The sequence below is a fragment of the Triticum urartu genome, chromosome 1A (assembly GCF_056163025.1).
Source record: "Triticum urartu cultivar PI428250 chromosome 1A, HENAU_Tu73, whole genome shotgun sequence".
In the NCBI taxonomy this organism is placed as follows: Eukaryota; Viridiplantae; Streptophyta; class Magnoliopsida; order Poales; family Poaceae; genus Triticum; species Triticum urartu.
The window spans coordinates 61170084-61193671 of record NC_141873.1 but is presented as its reverse complement, the minus strand read 5'-3'; the positions used below and the strand labels follow the sequence as shown (position 1 = coordinate 61193671).

Below are 23588 nucleotides of genomic sequence, written 5' to 3'. Positions count from 1 at the left end.
GCACGTATGGTGAACCGTTATGTGATGAAGTCGGAGCATGATTTATTTATTGATTGTCTTCCTTATGAGTGGCGGTCGGGGACGAGCGATGGTCTTTTCCTACCAATCTACCCCCTTAGGAGCATGCACGTAATAATTTGTTTTGATAACTTGTAGATTTTTGCAATAATAATATGAGTTCTTTATGACTAATGTTGAGTTCATGGATTATACGCACTTCCCTTCCTTCCACCATTGCTAGCATCTCTAATACCGCGCACCTTTCGCCGGTATCATACACCCACCATATACCTTCCTCAAACAGCAACCATACCTACCTATTATGGCATTTCCATAGCCATTCCGAGATATATTGCCATGCAACTTTCCACCGTTCCGTTTATTATGACACACCCCATCATTGTCATATTGCTTAGCATGATCATGTAGTTGACATCGTATTTGTGGAAAAGCCACCATTCATAATTCTTTCATACATGTCACTCTTGATTCATTGCATATCCCGGTACACCGCCGGAGGCATTCATATAGAGTCATATTTTGTTCTAAGTATCGAGTTGTAATTGTTGAGTTGTAAGGAAATAAAAGTGTGATGATCATCATTATTAGAGCATTGTCCCAGTGAGGAAAGGATGATGGAGACTATGATTCCCCCCACAAGTCGGGATGAGACTCCGGATGAAAAATAAAACAAAAAAAAGAAAGAAAAGAGGCCATAAAAAGGAAGAGAAAAGGCCCAAATAAAAAAAATAAGAGAAAAAGAGAGAAGGGACAATGTTACTATCCTTTTACCACACTTGTGCTTCAAAGTTGCACCATGATATTCATGATAGAGAGTCTCCTATGTTATCACTTTCATATACTAGCGGGGATTTTTCATTATAGAACTTGGCTTGTATATTCCAATGATGGGCTTCCTCAAAATGTCCTAGGTCTTCATGAGCAAGCAAGTTGGATGCACACCCACTTAGTTTCTTTTGCTGAGCTTTCATATACTTATAGCTCTAGTGCATCCATTGCATGGCAATCCCTACTCACTCACATTGATATCTATTGATGGGAATCTCCATCGCCTGTTGATACACCTAGTTGATGTGAGACTATCTTATCCCTTTTCGTCTTCTCCACAACCACCATTCTATTCCACTTATAGTGCTATATCCATGGCTCACGCTCATGTATTGCGTGAAGATTGAAAAAGTTTGAGAATGTCAAAAGTATGAAACAATTGCTTGGTTGTCATCGGGGTTGTGCATGATTTCAATACTTTGTGTGATGAAGATAGAGCATAGCCAGACTATATGATTTTGTAGGGATAACTTTCTTTGGCCATGTTATTTTGAGAAGACATGATTGCTTTCTTAGTATGCTTGAAGTATTATTGTTTTTATGTCAATATTAAACTTTATCTTGAATCTTTCGGATCTGAATATTCATAACACAATTAAGAAGAATTACATTAAAATTATGCCAAGTAGCACCCCGCATCAAAAATTCTGTTTTTATCATTTACCTACTCGAGGACGAGCGGGAATTAAGCTTGGGGATGCTTGATACGTCTCCAACATATCTATAATTTTTGATTGCTCCATGCTATATTATCTACTGTTTTGGACATTATTATACACTTTTATATTATTTTTGGGACTAACCTATTAACCAGAGGCACAGCCCAGAATTATTGTTTTTTGTCTGTTTTAGGGTTTCGAAGAAAAGGAATATCAAACGGAGTCCAAACGGGACCTTCAGGAACGTGATTTTCTCAACGAACAAGACCCAGGAGACTTAGACCCTACGTCAAGAAACAAAAGAGGAGGCCACGAGGTAGGGGGTGCGCCTACCCCCCCCCCCAGGCGCACCCTCCACCCTCGTGGGCCCCCTGTTGCTCCACCGACGTACTCCTTCCTCCTATATATACCTACGTACCCCCAAACGATCAGATACGGAGCAAAAACCCCAATTCCACCGCCGCAACTTTTTGTATCCACGAGATCCCATCTTGGGGCCTGTTCCGGAGCTCCGCCGGAGGGGGCATCGATTACGGAGGGCTTCTACATCATCACCATAGCCCCTCCGATGAAGTGTGAGTAGTTTACCTCAGACCTTCGGGTCCATAGTTATTAGCTAGATGGATTCTTCTCTCTTTTTGGATCTCAATACAATGTTCTCCCCCTCTCTTGTGGAGAACTATTCGATGTACTCTTCTTTTTGCGGTGTGTTTGTTGAGACCAATGAATTGTGGGTTTATGATCAAGTCTATCTATGAACAATATTTGAATCTTCTCTGAATTCTTTTATGTATGATTGGTTATCTTTGCAAGTCTCTTCGAATTATCAGTTTGGTTTGGCCTACTAGATTGATCTTTCTTGCAATGGGAGAAGTGCTTAGCTTTGGGTTCAATCTTGCGGTGTCCTTTCCCAGTGACAGTAGGGGTAGCAAGGCACGTATTATTGTTGCCATCGAGGATAACAAGATGGGGTTTTCATCATATTGCATGAGTTTATCCCTCTACATTATGTCATCTTGCTTAAGGCGTTACTCTGTTTTCATGAACTTAATACTCTAGATGCATGCTGGCTAGCGGTCGATGAGTGGAGTAATAGTAGTAGATGCAGGCAGGAGTCGGTCTACTTGTCTCGGACGTGATGCCTATATACATGATCATACCTAGATATTCTCATAACTATGCTCAATTCTGTCAATTGCTCAACAGTAATTTGTTCACCCACCGTAGAATACCTATGCTCTTGAGAGAAGCCACTAGTGAAACCTATGGCCCCCGGGTCTATCTTCATCATATTAATCTTCCAATACTTAGTTATTTCCTTTGCTTTTTACTTTGCCTTTTATTTTACTTTGAATCTTTATCATAAAAATACCAAAAATATTATCCTATCATATCTATCAGATCTCACTCTCTTAAGTGGCCGTGTAGGGATTGACAACCCCTTATCGCGTTGGTTGCGAGGATTTATTTGTTTTGTGCAGGTACGAGGGACTCGCACGTAGCCTCCTACTGGATTGATACCTTGGTTCTCAAAAACTGAGGGAAATACTTACGCTACTTTGCTGCATCATCCCTTCCTCTTCGGAGAAAACCAATGCAGTGCTCAAGAGGTAGCACTCATCAGGAGCTCGACTAGCAATCTGGCCTCCGTCGCAGTTCCGATCAAGTGGTGGCATTCGTGCCGCACGTACATAACTATGCGCTCAAAATCCCATGGGCATCGACGGAGGCATAGCTAGCTTGTGGTCCGTAGTACAGCTCAACCAACGTCGGATACACATATACTTTCATTTTTACTTGTTTCCTTTTGAGGTCTCAATCCCACAGGCACCATCTGATGGCCTGGTCATCGGTCCTTTTGAAGGATAAATACACCAAGACGGCGAGAAGCGCAGACATATGGAGGACTTTTTAGGTGATTCCGTTAACGATAAATTTACATGTTTTTCAGGACCCACATGCATCTCTCCCTTGGTTTCGGCATGTCAAATAGCCTGTTGCTTATCGCACTATCTGTATCAATGCGCCTTGATGTACTAATTAAATTACAATGAGAACAGTTTGTGGCTGGAGCTGTAGGACTCCAACTTTTTTGTACCTTTCTGTTTTCTTTCTTCTTTCTCTTTTTAAGATCCCCTGTGGATAACCCTATCAGGTAGCACCCGTACACTTTGGTATGTTTCATGTTCGCCAGGGGCTGCACAGCACCCCACACTATGGCAACAAAAGTCCGAACACTTTTTATAAGTATAGTTCGGCACCCCGAATTTAGCATTATATGCATTTGCTGTGAATCATGTCTTTGGTCAATAGTTGGGTTGCCCGGCTCCTGTGCTTGCTACCTTACGTTCCGCTATATCGGCTAAGGTAGTAAAGGGAGAACTACTGCGATTGTGCCTTGGTTTATCCAAAGGAGCATCTCAGTAGAGAAAGCCGAAAACTGACTGTCATGATGCGGCGAGAGCCGGTCAGCTGTTCGGAGGTTGCAAATCATTAGAGATTTCTTCCGCATTAGGTGAAGGATTGTTACCTCCCGATCAGACGCTTACAGCACTCTAGTTCGAATACTAGGGGCTGCGCCCATGTTTTTATTGTCGCACTCCTATGGCTAAGTGAGGGTGTTACAGCCGGATAGTCTGGTTGCCTAGTTCGTTGCACTAAACAACTCCTTCAAGGACCATCTAATTGGATCAAGATTGTTTATATTCCATCCCGAACACCCCCGTACTACCTACGTGGGGGCAGAAGGCGACGACTGGTTAACCCTCATATTTCATACAACATGGCCGCACATGAAGTAAAAATTTAAAAACATAACAAGAATTATATTGCATAAACACTTTTTTATCATACAAGGCAGAGGGAGCTCGCATACATTCATTCAAAGATAGTGTCTTTCGCACAGTGATCCGCAGCAATGCGGGATCCCTCCAGGACACCATCAAAATACAACTCAGGTCGGCGGTGCTCCTTGCCCTCAGGTGGCCCCTCGGTCATTAGCTTCTTGGCATCCATCTTCGCCCAATGCGTTTTGACGCGGGCAAAGGCCATCCGTGCACCTTCAATACAGACCGATCGCTTTATAACCTCAAGCCGGGGGCAGGCATCAACAAGCCGCTTCACAAGTTCAAAGTAGCTGCTGGGCATCGGCGTGGCAGGCCACAGTCGGACTATAAGCTCCTTCATGGCTAGCTCGGCCGCCTTGTGCATCTCGACCAGCTGTTTCAGCTGGTCGCTAAAGGACAACGGATGTTCTGGTCCAAGATATTGAGACCAGAACAGTTTTTCCGTAAAACTCCCTTCTTCAGCTCGATAGAACTCGGCAGCATCGGATATGCTACGCGGCAAATCCGTAAACGCCCCTGGAGAACTCCAAATTCGGGTAACTAAAAGGAACGCTTCCTTCACAGACTTGCTTTGCATAATAAAAGCCTTACCCGCCGCGATCTTCCGGCCGCCTGGATTTCCTGAAGGGCGCTTTGGGCTTCGGCTCGAGCCTCTTGCGCACTCTGGAGGGCCTTCGCAAGTTCGGACGCTTGCATCTGAGAATCACGCTCCATGGACTCGCACTTCTTGACGGCGTCCTGAGGCTCTTGCTGAACCTCGCCGACCCAGGCCTCGTGCTTCTCGCGCGCGGTGCGTTCCTTAGCCGATTTGTCCTCGGCCTTCTCTAATGCCTTCTTAAGGCCCGCCACCTCGGTCGTGGCCCTTAATAAAGTTCATGGCACTTTAGTCAAACACGAACCATTCATCCTTTCTAAACATATACGCAGGTTACTGCATACCTTTGCTGTCCTCCAGCTGCTTCTTCACGAGGCCGAGCTCTTTCTCGGCCCGCTCCAGGTCCTGCTTCAGTCTGGAGACCTCCACAGTGTGAGCGGCAGCAGCCAACAGCGATGCATGCTTATTCACATAAGACATATTATGTTAGACTCCTGCGAAAATTATTTTAATCCCCTGTTCGGCTTTTCTTTTCCGGACACCGAACAGAGCATCAAGGGCTACTGTCCACATTGTGATATCTATCTATCTATATCTATACCTATACCTATATATATATATATATATATATATATATATATATATATATATATGAGCCGTTAATCTGGTGGGGCCTCAAATTATTACGGCATAGATTAACTCACAAAAAAAACACAGAATCTCTCTCCCAAGACCCAATTGACTCACGAAAGAAAAGAAAAAAACACGTATCTCTCTCGCACGTACCTCTCTCCCATGACCCAGTCTCCGTAATCTTCCCCCGAGTTTGAAACAGTATCTAATATCAATCTCTCCCCAACCTAGGTCACCCAGCCGCCATAGTCTTCTATCAAAATTTGCTCTAGGCGTCATCATCCATTCTCTCTTCCATCCTCTAATGAGATCTATTTGCTACCTATCATGTTTTTCATGCTTTGCGTTTGCAGCCACCAAGATTAATCAAGTGCATGCTCCATTAAGGAGGTTCTGCACGTGTATCTAATATCGATCTCTCCCCAACCTAGGTCACCCAGCCGCCATCATCTTCTATCAAAATTGGCACTAGGCGTCATCCTCCTATTCTCTCTTTCATCCTCTAATGAGATCTATTTGCTAACCCATCATGTTTTGCATGCTTTGCCTTTGCAGCCACAAAGATTAACCAAGTGCATGCTCCATTAGAAGGTTCTGCACGTGTATATTCAAGTCCATCGAGCTATAGCCCTCTAAGTGTGCATCTCGCCGGGCCAGACGAGCTTCGTACAAGATCGCCATCGGAAGAATTCGCCATCGCTCACAGGCAGAAGCTGCAGGCCAGCACGACGATCACCGTCGGAAGGATTCGCAGTCGTTCACAGGCAGAAGCTGCAGGCCAGCCCGATCAGGAATCTGTTGCCATTAATTGTTTCTCACGTGCAGGTGCTAGCTGCCAGAATAAATTCATCTCTCAATACCTGTACGGCTGTGGGTACATACATAAATACTGGCGCGTCTAGCTCGAATCGATCAACTTACTTGAGAAGTCTGCTTGGCTATGTGTACGTGTGTTCATTCGTGCCATGTGAGTCACAAATTGCAACCTGTGTTGATAACTCCTGTCCTACTCCTCTCCTTATATAACTACTAAAATCTGACGCTCTTCTCCAACTTATCCCGGTTGATACAGAGATGCACCACTGCGCGCAGGAGCCAAGTCCTATTTACTGGGACGTACATGACCACCCTGAGCACATCTAGCCACCGGAGACAAGCAATTAATACTTTGCCGAATTCAATAGTAACAGCAGCATCGTTTGGTCCAGCGAAGACATTGTCCATGTCTATTGATGTGATTGACACTCAGGTACTCGATCCCCAATAGATGCACTGTTCTATCTATGTGCCTGTTTATGAATGGTCATGTATGTCTCATGCTTATGTATTTCTGTACCGATGGTGTTCTGGACTGCTATTTTCATAAAGATGCTAATATTGTCCATTAGATCTTTCTCTTTGTTTTTTTCTTTCCAAGATAATTGGTATGGTTGATTGCATCACCAAAGCAATGTAATGTATAAAGTAGTGATCTAAATGGTCTTATATTTATTTACAAAGGGAGTATGTCATAAATTAAGTTACTTATCTGAAAGGGTGCCCTCCTAAACTTCCTTTAGCAATGTGCAGTGTAAGGTCACCCACGTGCAACTTGATTGCATGAATACCAAAAATAAAATAACAACTAGGTGGGAGACAATGTAGATTCTAAGTATTCCCAAGTGCAACTTGTTTTTTTTTTTACATAGGAACCAAACGCCTCTGAATTATGAGGTTCCCGCACACACAACCTAGAATATTAAGTACAAACTACTGTGTGTTATAACTCTTATCAATGTCCCACACCGGCTGCATTTGAAGTCATGAACCGATTATAAGTGGAACATGTCTTGGCTTCTAACTTACCTATTATTATTAAGATGATATAATATGTAGCTGGACAATTGCTACATCTGCAGATATACATGCTAAACTGTGCATGTTCTCTTCCAATTAATAACATTTGAAAATAAAGAAAAAACTAAATCTCCATATGCTACAGCTTCTATACTAATATCTGAGCTCACGTTAGAAACTTTTGAAGGAAATTTGTGTTTCTTTTATCCCAAAAGAAATATATTGGGAAAGACATTCAATTGAATAGGTGTGAAATTCTGCCTTTACGTAGTAGTTTAGTTGTAGGTTCATCAACAGCTGGAGTGCGTACAAAATAAATGTTGGAAGTAAATAAGTATTTTCCATTTTAGGCAACACTGCTATTTGAAATGATTTAGTGGATAATATTATGGAGTGTAGTTAGGTCCTCACTGGATTTGGTTGAACCGATGCACTTATGTGGCTATAAGGCTCAACTATATTTAATTTGTTAGCACAACAAGTTGATTGTCAAGTAGGTCCTGCTAGAGCGTTTGTCATGATCAAGTACACCAATTTCAATACAGTATACATTTTCGTACTTGGATCTCTTTGGCCGAGAATCATAAAAAAAATTACTTTCAAGTTCATAAGAACCACACGGTTATGAGGATCTCAAACACACATCCCAGAATATTAACTACTGACTATTGCGTGTTATAACTCTCATGTATGTCCCACACACCATCTTGCACATCATTTTTTGTGTTCAACTGGTAACCGATCCGCCATTGAATGTCATAAATTTTTCCCCATTGATTCCCACATGATTGGATGTGGAATTACATTGTCCTTCCCATTATTTTTCTCAAGGGCACACTCACTACCGTACCTATGAAGTTGAACTTGATTGTTCTTTTTCACTCAAATAAGTTTTGTAGTAATGCATCAGTTTTCATTGTTTTACTTTGACAATGTGGTATAGCTTTGGTATGGTACAATTAGTCGTCTTTTATTCCCTCTAATTTATGTATGATATATATTTACTAAAGGCTCTCTACCTACCATAATTGTATTATTTTTTTGAACGGTCACCGGGGGGGGGGGGGGGAGATTCCCCACCTGAATATATTGCTCAAAGTGGCCAAAATGCCAAGTGTTTGATCCAGTTTATAAGGAAAACCGGATCGAAAACCTTAACAAGTTGACCCCGTTTATAAGGGAAACCGGGCCGAAAAACCACACAGGAGGGAAAGATTACATAGGGTGAGAGCATATGGACGCCCCGAAGAAGGCACTACCTAGCCAGCAAGCCAAGAGACCACCACCATAAAAGTCGAGTGGAAGTGGTGTGTCATCGAGGAAACACAATAGCAGCACTAAACAACTATCCTAACGCACCACACCAGCGTGCGTACCAACCCCTTGGCACAACAGAGGAGCATCAGCAATCAACGAGTGACCCATCACAAACCTTAACTGGAAACTCCGCCACAGCAAGTCGACACGATTAGCAAGGTGGGGAGGCATCGTTGCGTCGTTGTTGAGCAAAGATGAACCGAGATAGCACGAAGAGCACGAAGCTCACCAAAACAGACGACGGGCATGAGAGGGTCTTGAGCTAGCAGAGCAGAGGATGACCAACCGCCAAGGGCAACGGAGGATGAATGGCGGCAAGGAGCTCCCTAGTGACTCCTTCAAGAAGGTGGACGACATCCGAGGATGACGCCGTCACAGAGCTTTCGCCTGGAGCATAACCGGTAAAATTCCCAGAGGGCAGAGCCGAGAGCTGCGAATCTGGACCGAGAGACAGGAGTGGCACATGAGCCACACCCCCAAGAGGGTAAGCAACGCTGGAGTAGCGCCGCCGTGGTCAGCTGACAAGGTCAGCGGGGATTTCTCCCGTAGCACATCCGTCAATGGTGGGACGCCGTCCAAGTGGAGTCGAAGGGCGACAGAGGACATGACCGAGACGGACATGTGAGGCGGATGGTGAACCGAGGAAGGACGAGTGGAGCAGGCCGCTAGTGAGGAGGGTGGAGACGAGGTGGGGCGGCGTGGGAGGTGGACAGAGGGTGGGGGCACCAAAGTGGAGGTTCTTCCCGGCAGGGACCGGTGGTGGCGGAGGCGAGGAGGGGTCCGTCGAAGGATCCACCAGACCAGCCGCAGCCCGTCCGTGACGGGCGCGTAGGGAGGCGGGGACGGGGAGGGCGAGCGGGGTGGAGGTGCAGGACGGGTTGTCGATGTAGAGGGGAAGGGACGCCGGCGCCGGACGACCAGGAGGCCGAAACGCAGCCGTGGGCGCCAGGGGCCAGGCCGCTCGCCCACCTAGCGCCAGCAGAGGAGGGGCGACGCGGAGGATGGCGGCGCAGGTCAGAGTGGCTAGCACCGGCCAGATCTGACTGGAGGAGGACGCCGACGGCCACTATGAAAGTGGACGTTGCGCGGCAGCGCGAGATGGGGCGAGGCGGTAGCAGGGAGGTGGTGGAGCGTCGGCGTGCAGCAGGGCCTGAAGCACGCCCGGAGAGCTGAGGACGAGATGGATCTGGATCTGGCAAGTGGAGATGGACCGGGGAGGGTGGTCACAGCCGCGGGCCGCGTGCGTCCTCGCCGCCGCCGTCAGCCGCTGGGCTTTGCCCTTAGGCTTCCTCCGGAGACGGCGAGAAGAGAATGGGCGGCGCGGTTGCTCCCTGTTGTTGGCGGCTGCTGGGGCCTCTGGAGTCGCGAGAGCGACCCGGGAGGCAGCGGTGATGGGGCTTCACTAAAACAACTCCACATCCATAATTGTATTTAGACACATCATAATTTTATGATTAGGATTATATGATAAGTGAAGTTTATCCATAGGAGGTTACACCTGACCAGAAAACTGGGTCAACTAAAATTATTGTAAAGAAAAGCATAGAGCCTCTTTATTTCATTAACATCCCAAAAGGAGGTAGTGAAAAACATAGGATTAATATGTCATCACACCTTGGATCTACGGGGCTGAACGGTTGTTTGCACCACACAAAAAACATGGCACTGTACGTGAGAGCCTAGAGGTACTAACAATGTTTCTATGATGTGTAAATCCTTATAAAAGTCGATATATTTTCCTTATAATTTATGTTCTTCATAAATAAGTTTGATTAGATTATATTTAATTGGGCATATATGATTTGTTTTATGATTTGGGGTTTTATTAAGGCTGCAGAAACATGTCGTTGACACATTTATGATAAAACCATACTTTTTACATGTATATTTAGTATTTTGTTTTCGGTATCCTTGATTACAAATTGTAACCCCACATGAATTCAAACCTTTTGCTCCCAGTCTTCAAATAGCCAAAAAAAAAAGTCGGAACCAAAGGAAACCCCTCCTTAATTTTATTTGGAAAATTCCAATTTGTTTCCTACATGTAAATGTCCAGTACATATATGTAGTACTTGACAAGAAAATATTTTATTTGCGAGTTACACAAGAAATATGTATTTGCGGATCTAAAATAGCAAACAGTAGATAAAAGATATGCATCCATTGGCATATTGATCTGTGTAACATACAAACAAAAAAATCTAATGAATTTTAAAGTTACGGAGTACACGTCTGCACGTACATTTTTGGGAAACATTGAAATGCACTTTCTTTCCTAATTTTTAAGCAAGCGGAAAGGAGACACATTTCTGCAAAATATCATGATATATTTCTCTCACAGGGTTTTAGACAGTGAATTTGGCCAGCACACAAGAATTTGAATCACAGAATTAATGAAAATGTAAATGCATTTTTCTCTTGGAAATATATTTACCATTTTTAGAGTAATGCATGGTTTAGCTAATAATTTAAATCGACAAGACTCAATTATGAAATATGCAGATGAAATTATTGGTGAATATCTTAAGGTTGTCGTGTACTATCTTTTCCATTCGTTGATATATAGTTATTAGCAAATAATACATATACGCAAATTATACAATCAGGAATTTATTGAAAAGAATAGCTCCTTTTTGCCACATAGAAACCAATATGCATTGGTGCATGCTATTAGTTGCAATGAGTTGAATTTTTAATATAAATTCATTTTAAATTCCATTTCTAAAAATATTATATGCAATTAATGTTAATAGAATTAAACCTCATATACAATTGTCTAAAGATAGGCGAGCCCGTGCGGACGCACGGGTTGACGACTAGTTTTTTCTATAATTGTTACCTCAAAGCCTGTTAAAAGGCTAGTGCAGGCCTCGGTCAGTTCGCTTTTGGCGGAATGAACCTTTTCGATCACCGTACCCATAAGGACACGATGCTCATCCACAATGGCGGCGCCTCGCAGCGCTTCCAGCAGACTGTCCGATGCCTCTGGTTAGACAGAGGTCATCGGTGGAACAGACACACCTCCTCCTTTCGAGGAAGGCCGTTCGCTGGACTCCAGAGCCGTATAGGTCTCTAGAATGGTATCCGGCTGAGGGCCGAAGAGAACTTGGCCCCCACTGCCAGTCCCCAGGCTAGTGCAGGCCTCGGTCAGTCCGCTTTTGGCGGAATGAACCTTTTCGATAACCTTTCCCATAAGGACACGATGCCCATCCACTACAGCGGCGCCTCCCGGCGCTTCCAGCAGATTGTCCAATGCCTCTGGTTAGACAGAGGTCATCGGTGGAACAGACACACCTCCTCCTTTCAAGGAAGGCCATTCGCTTGACTCCGGAGCCGTATAGGTCTCCGGAATGGTATCCGGCTGAGGGCCGAAGAGAACTTGGCCCTCACTGCCAGTCCCCATGGGGGCTTTTTCCCCCATGTGTCCGGCAGCCGAGGAGTCATCCTGCGGCGCCACCTTAACGATTTCTGTAATCTCCCCCGGTCTGGGAAGATCCTTTGGGACGCCACCTCGTCTTCACCCTTGGGTGAGGCAGAATGAGCGGGCGGCGGAGACATGCTGGCCATCTCCTTTGAGTCTAGCGAATCCTCTGTCGAGGATCGCGGGGAGCCGTCACGGGCCAAACTGTAATGGCATAGTTTAAACATATTAATATTATAAGCTGGAAAGGCCATGTATTAGGAGGTGCATAGGGTTTTGGTAATTACGAGGCAGCCCGAGGCTTGGTTCGGGGCATTCGCTCCGGACTGCTTTCGACATCCCATGCGGAGTTATCCGCAAGGAAGCCCTTCCTCCTCTTGGGCGCTTTCGCCTCCAGATTCGTGGAGGCCTCTCTTTTATTCATTCCCCCCTCCGGGGGGGGGGGATCCGCTTTCTTCTTCCTCCTCGCCGTTGTCTTCGGCGACCGAAGAGCCAGTCTTGTCTTCGGACAACATGTCCGAAGCACCCTTTCGGCGAAGGCCGCTCCTGCTCCCTTTGGCCGTCTTCTTGGCCTTCTTCTCCAGCACATCATAAGGCGCCGGAAATAGCATTTTCGTTAGGAGTGGGGTTTCCTCGTCTTCGGGAAGTGGAGCGGGACAATTAATCCGCTCCGCTATGTCGATCCAGGCCTGAAAATTGATAGGAAGGCTTAGACTCCTTCCCAAAATATGCCAGCAAAGGCTATACCTTGAATACATGAAAGAACTCACTGAATTGGCATGGCGCTTTAAGCTGATCCCACGATCTTCGGTCGTGGGCGGTGGTGTCTAGCCGGCCTTGAAGAGCACTTTCCAGATATCTTCGTGCATTGTGCCGAAGAGCTCTCGTAGCGTCTGATGCTTGGCCGGATTGAACTCCCACAAAAAGCAAGTCCGATGTTGGCATGGAAGGATCCGGCGAATGAGCATAACCTGGATCACGTTGACGAGTTTGATCCTCTTGGTTAGCATGTTCTGAACGCATGTCTGGAGCCCAGTCAGCTCGCTTGAAGAGCCCCAGGCGAGGCCCTTCTCTTGCCAGGAGGTAAGCCGCAACAGAGTTCCAGATCGAAATCCGGGGGCCGCCGCCCAGTTGGTGTCGCGCGGCTCGGTGATGTAGAACCACCCCGACTGCCACCCCTTCACTGTCTCCAAGAAGCAACCTTCGGGCCATATCACGTTGGGCATCTTGCCCACCATGGCGCCTCTGCACTCTGCATGTTGGCCTCTCACCACCTTCAGCTTTACGTTGAAAGTCTTCAGCCATAGGCCGAAGTGAGGCGGGATGCGGAGGAAGGCCTCGCAAACGATTATAAATGCCGAGATGTTGAGGACAAAGTTGGGGGCTAGATCATGAAAATCTAGCCCGTAGTAAAACATCAGTCCGCGGACGAATGGGTGGAGAGGGAATCCTAACCCATGGACAAAATGTGTGAGAAACACAACCCTCTCATGGGGTTCTGGGGTAGGGACGATTTGTCCTTCGGCCGGGAGACAGTGAACGATCTCCTTGGCCAGGTATCCGGCCCCTCGAAGCTCCTTGATGTCCTTCTTCTTAACAGAAGAAGCCATCCACTTGCCACCTGCTCCGGATCCGGAGTACTTTCTCTAGTGGGAAACATATGAGAACTTGAGTGCTGGAGCTCAAGAATGGAAAGGCGTAAGAAGAGAGAAGGCGTGGGAGAAGAAAGGGGAATCTTATCTCCTTATAAGGGCAGTGAATATTGAATGCCACCCCACTCGCCTCAAAATTCTCCTGCTCCCGAGGGCTGTGTAAACGGCACGGTTGGGTCACCCACGCCCGTATTGATGAGAATCCCGTAATAAGGGGACACGATCTCTGCTTGGACAAGACGTGCCAATGACAACCGTGTCTTGAAACATGGAACAGCAGGCAAAAACGGTTCAAAATTATGACCGGATGGACGTGATGTCATGTTGTAAAAGTTGTCAGTGGATTGGAGTCGTGTATTATTATATTCTCTCTACGGTTGTGTGTGGTGTGTGTTACAGGTCCGGACACAATCAATTTGTCCGAAGACTATTTTGGAAGTTCGGAAGGAGGAACCCGCCTTGCAATGCCGAAGACAGCACTACGCGTCGGATACCTTGTCATTGAAGCCAGGTTCAGGGGCTACCAAGGGAATCCTAGACTAAGGGGTCCTCGGGCGTCTGGCCTGTTAGCCATGGGCCGGACTGATGGGCTATGAAAATAGAAGACCGAAGACTGCACCCGTGTCCGGATGGGACTCTCCTTGGCGTGGAAGGCAAGCTTGGCAACTGGATATGTAGATTCCCTTCTTTGTAACCGACCTTGTGTAATCCTAGATCCTCCCTATGTCTATATAAACCGGAGGACTTAGTCCGGATAGGACATTCATTATCATAACCATAGAAGCTAGGCCTTTAGGGTTTAGCCATTACGATCTCGTGGTAGATCAACTCTTGTAATACTCCTATTCATCAATATCAATCAAGCAGGACGTAGGGTATTACCTCCATAGAGAGGGCCCGAACCTGGGTAAACATCATGTCCCTTGTCTCCTGTTACCATCGACTTTAGGGCATCTCCAGCCGTTGGCCCCCCAGGGGGCGTCTAAAAGCGCCGCCTAGGGGTGAGCCGGCGAAAAAAATGGCACTGGGGGCGAGTCGGTCCCCAGCCGTCGGCCCCCAGGGCCGCCCCTAGGCGCGTATCTTAAAAAAAAAACAGAACCGTTCGGCGAAGTTATGATAAAAACTAGTTAAATTTCGGCCAAACATTACAAATTTCGGCGAAATTCGGCCAAACATTACATTAACCTAATCTAAAAAAAGAAAGGGGCTGAAGTCGTCGCCGCCGTCGTCGTCGTCGGTCTTCTCCTCCTTGACGCGGGTGCCCCTGCTAGACCCCTCCCCGGCGTCGCCATGGCGAACAGGCGGCGGTGCGTAGTCGTCGTCGTCGCTGTCGCACAAGACGACGACCCCGCCTTCCTCGCGGACGCGTCGGCGCTCCTCGAAGCGGCATAGGGCGGCGCGCTGGCGCTCCTTCTCCTTCTCGCGGCGCGCCTTCTCCATCGCAATGGAGTCTTGGCGCGCCCATTCGAGGGCCGCGTCGTCGAACTCCACCTTCACCGGCGCCAGCCCCGGCTCCGTCTTTACCGGCGCCAGCCTCGGCTCCGTCTTTGGCTTGACGAAGCGCGGAGGAGCCGACGAGGGGGCGCGCCGGCCGCCCTCGTTGATGACGATGCCGGCGCTGCGAGTGCGCCGGTCGAGCGGCGTCTCCGCCGCGGGCTCGGCCTTGACGCCGAGCAGCGCCGGAGAGCCAGAGGAGTGTGAAGAAGAACGGGATGAGGAGGAAGAAGAGGAGGCGCCGAACCTCCTTGGAGCCCATGGCCCGGCGCGTCGGTGCTACGCCGGGGCGGCCACCCTCGCCGGGGGGTACGCCAACGGCGGGTCGTTGCCGCCCTCGAGGTACGTGAGCACGCCCTCGAGTGTGCGGCCGGGGACGCCCCACCAGAGGTGGCGCCCCTCACTGTTCTGCCGGCCGCCGACCACCGGCGCGCCGTTGGTGGACGCCAAGCGCTGCTGTTGGTGGCGCTTGAAATACGCCGCCCAGGCCGCGTGGTTGTCGGCGGCGTACTGGGGGAGGGAGAGCTCGACGTCGGGGAGGGACGCGCGCACGATGTCGACCTCCTCGGCGAAGTACCTCGGCTTCGCCACGGCGTCGGGCAACGGGGGAATGGGCACTCCCCGGCGTTGAGCCTCCACCCCGTCGGCCCGGCGTGCATGTCCGGCGGCGCCGGGATGTTCGCCTGGAACAGGAGCCAGGACTCCTGTTCGCGAAGCGAACGGCGGCCGAAGCCATTGGCCGCCGCCGTATCTCCGGGGAAGCGTTCTGCCATGGCGAAGGCAGGGCTGGGCGGGCTCGGGAGAGGTAGAGGGAGGGGCTGGGCGGTGGCGCTCGGGAGAGGTAGGGAGAGGAAGGGCTGGACGACGGCGAGGGGCGGGGCTGGTGTGGGCGCTGGTGAATGGAGGCCTCCGGCTTTTATAGTCGGGCCATGCCCGTGTGTACGCATGCGAGGGAGGGGAGGCGTCGGCGCGTCATCCCGTGACGCTCCGCCCGTGAGGAATCAATGGCAAGGCTGACCGGCGGCAGCCTTGCCATTGATTCCCCGCGGGAACCGAGGTCGTTGGGGGAAGACGAGGCGCCGAGTCGCTGACACGGCTGGCCCGCGTCTTTTTCGCGCCAAAACAGCTCGCCCTGGCGCCCCCGGGCGCCCCCCAGCGCGCCAGGTTCGGCCTGGGTCCGCCGGCGCTGTTTTCGGCCCAAGCCGGCGAAAATCGGGCTCCTGGTGCGCGACTGGGACGTTTTTTCGGCGCCGGCACGAAAAAATCGCCTAGGGAGGCCTTCCTAGGGGCACGGCTGGAGATGCCCTTAGACGCACAGTTCGGGACCCCCTACCCGAGATCCGCCGGTTTTAACACCAACAACGGCCCTTGCCAAGGTCACCGAGCTGGAGAAGGCACTCCAGGAGCGTGACCGCACCATCGCCCGAGAGCGGCGCGGTACATTGCTCGAAGCGCAGCACCTGGAAGAGTCCTTCTCCAGTAAGTGCTTTCCTTCGGTTTTCTTGTTACCGGGTTGGGACTCCGGCTTTTCTTCCTTAGTGACTCTCTTCCGACTTGCTTTTCTCTTCGACAGGGGCCTTCTCGGAGACGTGCCGGCTGGCGGAGGAGGCGGTCCGCTTTCAGTGCGACCCACAGGGAATTGTCTGCTCTGGGACTGACCCGCGGGTGGCTTGGACCTTCCCGGAGATCGTGGCCGTCGCCGAGGCCCGTATGCTGTCCTGAGTGAGCAGATGGGGCGGCTTTCTGAGGCCGGCACGGTGATGACGGCGGCCCTCTGGCCGGGCGCCGTCGCGCCGAACAGCTTCACGCGGCTGGCGCGGTGGTTGGAGGCGGGCCCGGACCGTCTTCATGAGTGGCGGGTTTCTGCCGCCCGTGCCGGTGCCGAGATGGCACTTCGGTTCGCGTTTGACCTGGCGCTGGATGCGCTGATGGGCCAGCGGGCCGGCTCAGTGAGCCAGCTGCAGGCGGAGGCCGGACGGATCGCCGACCGGGCCAGCTACATCGCCGGGTTCACCTTCCACGACGAGGTCTAGCCGGAGCAGGTGGAGGATGGCGGAGTCGTGCCCGCTGAGGACTACGGCCTTCTTCTGGACGACCCAGAGGGCAGCTCTGAGGAGACGGGCATCTACTGTGACGCGGACGCCGGAGAGGACGATGTCGGCACCTCGGTGGATCCAGGGGCTGCGCGATCCGATGGTGGAGATGCCTGATTTAACTTTTGTAAAAATTTATGTTAGGTAGCAGGTCCACCCACCCACTGGGGGTTGACTTGGGTGTAATGAACTCTGGCCTTGGGCCTGTTTCTTAATTTATGATGTATGAGCCATGTGAATGTTTGTGCCTTTGCTTTTTGTTTTTTTAGTCGTTTTCCTGCATTCTTCCCTCTTGGGCTTCTCCCCCACGAGTCTGACGGCCGAGGCTCGGTTCCGTGACAAAGGGTTCGGCTTTTTGAGAGGAGCCTGTAGTACTTAGGCTTTCGTAACGTTGAGCGCGAGCGAAGACACCCACTGGGCCGGCCGGTCGCTTGGCGACTTAGAGTGGCGGGGCCGGGTCGAGCGACCCGGCAGCATGCGAAAACCTCGTGGATGCCAGCGCTCTTACTCTTTGTCTTTGAAGCCCTTTTCTCGTGACTTCTCCCCCTTTGGGTTTTCCCCCTGTGAGTTTGACGGCCGAGGCTCCGAGCCGTGACAAGGGGTTCAGCCTTTGGGAGGAGTGCATGATATTTAGCCTTTCGGGACGTTGAGCGCGAGCGAAACACCCATTGGGCTGGCTGGCAGCAATCCGGCGGGCCGGGTTGGCGAGCAGCCAGTCGTGCGGCATCTTTAAAGTGGCGGGGCTGGGTTGGACGACCCGGTGGTTCTTGACTTAGTGATTGAGGCGCGCTGGTGCCTTGGTCTCATGTGTTTGCCAGCCAATAGCCGAAGTCGGTTCTGCGGCTTAGGGCTGTTAGAATAAATTCGAGGTTATCATCCATCATCAAAGAACCAAAGCAATCACACCACACGACACCGACATTTGTTAATGAGGTTCACCGATATGGCTACATCCCTGGGGCCTGACTATGGGCGCTCCTCCCCATGACACCGCTATAATACCGCACCCGGTCGCCCTGGACACCGGCACATGCCGTCGGTTCCCCTGCGTTCTAGTGCTATTATGTTGCCATAGGATACATCGTGTGTCTATCCCCGCTATATATGAGAGGCCTAGGATACAAGTGTCCTACTAGGACATGACTACATATCCTATGTAAACACAATACAACTACAAGTCCAACTGTAACCTGACTTGTACATAATATTCGACACAACTCTAACAAACTCCACCTTGGCGAATATTCTCCACCACCTTGAATCCGTTCATGCTTCAAACTTGCATGTACATTAGACTCGAGCTTTTCCCATGAGCATCGCTGCTACTCCAAAGACTCCATATGAATCCACCTGCAACTTGTAGTCCCTTCTTTTCTTGACCATAGTCAGCACTCGAGCAAAATTAATTTCCTTGTTACTCTAGTTTGTGCTCCCAACTTCCGGAGTATCAGTCCAACATCATCACACACAATCACTCACCTGCATGGAAGTGAACAACTCACATATTGGGTGTCACACAAAAGGGTTACCTGAACTTAACATCACCGCTCTTTTCTTGACCGTCTGTCTGAAACTTGAAGGAATTTCACCATTGCTTGTAGTCATCCCGAGTCAAATTCGCAGTTGTCCCACCACATGTATGACCACCAGAGCCCTGACCGTCTCCATGCCCCCCGTGCTTACTGCACGCCTCGCCGCTATTACTGTGCTGAGCCTCTGTTGTCCTAGTCGAGTCTCAAGGGTCGCGAACCCACACCACTCAACCCCCACTGTAGAGTACCATCGGTCATCACCGACCGATGACGAGTTTCACGTTTCCATCAGACCACTGGGCTCCAGTACGAATTACGTGTCCCTCGCTTTTCCCGCTGAATAGGCTCCGATTCTATGGATCCTTACACCGTAGCCCCTCAATCCAGCTCACCTTCAACATGACTCCATGGTAGATGATCAGTCCACCCATGCGTCTCATCGACTTCAAGCTCCGTGTATACACCACCTTGAATCAATCCCACGCCATAGTCTTGTCGAAGCCACACAAACCCTCGGGCCCGCGCCACGTGTTTCCACGCCCCAGAAGTCGGTCACCATCAGCTTCACGCTCCTATGTCGTCATCGCCGATCCCACCACTCTCTTCTGTACCAACCGACTTACGTCGATCCGTCAGACTGCCTAGTCCGACCCATCCGAACATATCCAACTGCAACCGTGCTCCACCCTATGTCGTGTCCGCTCGCACATTTGTGCATGTCTTAGACGCCATGTGTATGCATGACCCTGCATGACGCGCTTATCCGCGCACCTCCGCAGGCTGTCCACGTGTTCCAAGCCATCTTAGCAAACCGACCCAGAAAAAACTTCCATTCAAACTTCACAGATCTTATTTTTTCCTGTCAGTATTTGCTTGTTGCTTCTCCGTGCACCTCATAGCAGAAAAATAGATCGATCTTGACCCCTCTAAGCTGCTCCCGTGCACACACATGGTCCTGGTTGCTTCTTGTTTTTGTCTCAAACAAATCCTGTACGTGACTCCTCTAGCTCTCACGCACGTGGCTCATCGAGCACACCCACCAGCAGCCAGCCATTGCCTAGCCAGCCCGCACCGGCCTACTGTCAACTGGGCCTCCTGCACCTGCAATGGGCTGTCGGCCCGATGTTGCTCCGCACGACGCCAGCTCCTGCTGGGGCCTTCAAACGCGGGGTATGCCAGCTGCTGCCGGGTCTCTTCCGGTCAGATTCGATCTGATCTGCTGACTGCCGCCTGCACGCAACAGCCGCCCGGTCGGCCACGATCCGAAGGCCACAGGAGCCCGCATCGAATCGATTTGCCATGTACCCACGTGCCATGCGTCGCCAGCCTGCTGCATGTTATCACGCCGAGACCGCTTCCGATTGCTTCCATGAAGATTACGACTCGACCAATACCTCTGCTTTGCATCGTAACTCGCCGATGACTTATCCCGTATTATGATTGCTTCTTGCAAACTTCCGTCGACGCTTTGTTCCTTCCTCTAGATCAACAATTCACAACCTTCGGACAACCTATCTCATGATACCACTTGTTAGAATAAATTCGAGGTTCACCGATATGGCTACATCCTCGGGGCCTGACTACGGACGCTCCTCGCCATGACACCGCTATAATACCGCACCCAGTCGCCCTGGACACCGACACATGATACTAGGACACGACTACATATCCTATGTAAACACAATATAACTACAAGTCCAACCGTAACCTATCTTATACATAATATTCGACACAACTCTAACAAGGGCAAAGTGAGAGGCTGCGACGGTCCGACACGTCAGGAGCCGCTAAGGAAAGTGGCGGGTGACCAAACCGGCCAGCCCCCGAGCCCCCGGGTCGAGCGAGTTGACCCGGTGGCCGGGTTGGCTTACAAGGAAAGTAATGGACAAAAATGTAGGGGACACAATAGGTTTGTTGCGAAAAGGGCAGCCCCCGAGCGTTGTTTGGGGGTCTCATAGTTTTTAGATGATTACAAAAGGCAGCGATACATACGTGCATATGGCTAACTGTAAAACGGGCGGAGGAGCTCCGCATTCCATGGCCGGGTTGTTTCTTCGCCGACGGTGTCCCTCTTGCGCTTGTTTGACTTATAGGCGTCGATGAGGTAGTACGCGTTGCGATCGCACAGGGCCTTGCTGACAATGAAGGGACCCTCCCATGGGGAGGACAACTTGTGTTCGCCGGTATGCTGCTGGACAAGCCGGAGGACGAGGTCTCCCTCCCGGAAAGCGAGGGGCTTGATTTTCTTGTTGTGGTAGTGCCTCAGGCCTAGCTGGTAGATGGCCGAGCGACTGAGCACTAGGAGACGTGCTTCTTCGAGCAGGTCGACGGCGTCTTCGTGAGCTTCCTTGGCTTCGGCTTCTGTGTACATCGTGACGCGCGGCGAGTCGAACTCGATGTCGGTCGGAATGGCGGCTTCTGCTCCGTAGACGAGGAAGAACGGGGTGAACCCGGTCGACCGGTTTGGCGTGGTGCGGAGACTTCAGAGGACGGCCGCCAACTCATCGAGCCAGCTGCCGGGGGAGCGGATGAGCGGTTCGACGAGCCGCGGCTTGATGCTGGATAGGATGAGGCCGTTGGCCCGCTCAACCTAGCCGTTGGACTGCGGATGTAAAACGGAAGCCAGGTCGAGGCGGATGCCGGAGACGGAGCAGTACTGCGCAAGCGCGCCCTTGGCGAAGTTGGTGCCGTTGTCCGTGATGATGCTGTTCGGCATGCTGTAGCGCACCGCGATGTCCTTGATGAACCGAACGGCCATCGGGCCGTCCCCCCTCTTGATTGGCCTTGCTTCGATCCATTTGGTGAACTTGTCCACCGCCACCAGCAAATGCGTCATGCCGCCTCGGCCGGTCTTGAAGTGTCCCACCATGACGAGTCCCTAGACCGCGAAGGGCCAGGCGATCGGGATGGTCTAGAGTGCTGACGCCGGTTGATGGTTGCGCTTCCTCAAGCGCTGGCATCCCTCGCACTTGTTGACGAGTGACTCTGCGTCTTCGAGGGTTGTGGGCCAGTAGAAACCATGGCGAAAAGCCTTGGCCACCAGGGACCGCGAGGCGGCGTGGTGCCCGCACTCGCCCTGGTGTATGTCGAGGAGCATCTCAATGCCCTTGTCCTGCTCGACGCAGTGTTGGAACACGACGGTGGAGCTGCACTTGACGAGCTCGTTGTTGATGATGCTGTAGGCAGTCGCTCGACGCTGTACTTGCCGAGCTTCGGTCTCGTCCATGGGGAGGACCCCGTTTTCCAGGAACTCTGAGATGGGCAGGGCCCAGGATGGCGCCGTTACTACGGCGAAGACGAACACTATTTTGGGATCCGGGTCGGCCGCTCCTGAGACGGGTCCTGCAGCCCCCGGGATGGGTTCGACAGCACCCGGGATGGGTTCCGTCGCGACCGGATCGGATGGAGCAGTCCCCGGGCCAGGCTGAGGCGCGGCCGGGTCGGTTGGAGCAGTCCCTGGGCCGGGTTGAGGCGTGGCCGGGTCGGTTGACACATGGATGGACTCAGAGTCCGGTCACGGCTTGACGGACGGCTTATGCAGATGCTCGAGAGAGACGCCGGATGGGATGGACTGCCGAGACGAGGCGATCTTGGTGAGCGTGTCGGTCGCCTCGTTCTCCGTGCGTGGGATGTGGAGGAACTCGCAACCCTCGAAGAACCCGGACATCTTCTGGACGAGGAAGCGGTAGCTTGCCTTGTTGGAGTCGTGCACGTCCCACTCGCCTGAGCACTATTGTACCACTAGGTCCGAGTCGCCGTAGCACAGGATGCGCCGGATGCCGAGTTCCTTGGCAAGCCGGAGGCCGTGCACAAGGGCTTCGTACTAGGCGACGTTGTTGGAGGCGGTGAAGTCGATCTGTAGTGCGTACTTAAGCTGGTCGCCCTTGGGGGAGGACAACACTATGCCGGCTCCAGGGGCCGAGTTGCATCTTTGAGCCATCGAAGTGCATGCGCCAGTGCGTCGAGTCCGGCGGCGGCGGCAGGCACTGGGTTTCGGTCCAATCGACGAGGAAGTCGGCCAAAGCTTGGGACATGATCGTGGTGCAGGGCTCGTAGAGGATGTTATGGCCGGCTAGCTCAAGCGCCCACTTGGCGACCCGCCCAGAGGCACCCGGCACCCGATGATGTCGCTGAGAGGGGCCGTGCTAACCACGGTGATGACATGCTCTTGGAAATACTACTTCATTTTCTTGGTGGTGAAGTACACGCCGTAACACATCTTTTAATAGTGCGGGTAGTTCTGCTTCAAGGCGGAGAGCACCTCGCTTAGGTAGTAGACGGGACGATGGACGGCTTGGACCCTGTCCTTCTCTGGTCGCTCGACCACCATCACCGTACTGACCGACCGCGAGGTCGCGGCGATATAGAGCAGCAGCGGCTCCTTCTCGGCCGGTGCGGCCAGGACTGGTGCGGTGGACAGCATGCGCTTGAGATCCCAAAAGGCTTCGTTCGCCTGGTCATTCCATTCGAACGGCGCCATCTTCTTCATTAGCTGATACAGGGGCAAGGCCCTCTCGCCCAGCCGACTGAGAAATCGGCTGACCGAGGCCAAGCAGCCAGTGAACTTCTGGACTGTTAGGACCCCGATCCTAAGTCACACCGATCTAGCATGTAACACATCATATCACTTTGCGGCCTCACGCACGGTATTCCCACGGGTG

At 51.0% G+C, this 23588-nt stretch overlaps 1 protein-coding gene across 1 annotated transcript; it reads right to left on the bottom strand.

Annotated features, from left to right (window-relative positions):
- Nucleotides 1-21838: 21838 nt before the first annotated feature.
- Nucleotides 21839-22153, bottom strand: LOC147990029 (uncharacterized). Its single transcript, XM_087536910.1, has one exon. It carries the CDS (start codon nucleotides 22151-22153, stop codon nucleotides 21839-21841), a length of 315 nt encoding a protein of 104 aa, XP_087393036.1.
- Nucleotides 22154-23588: the final 1435 nt, after the last annotated feature.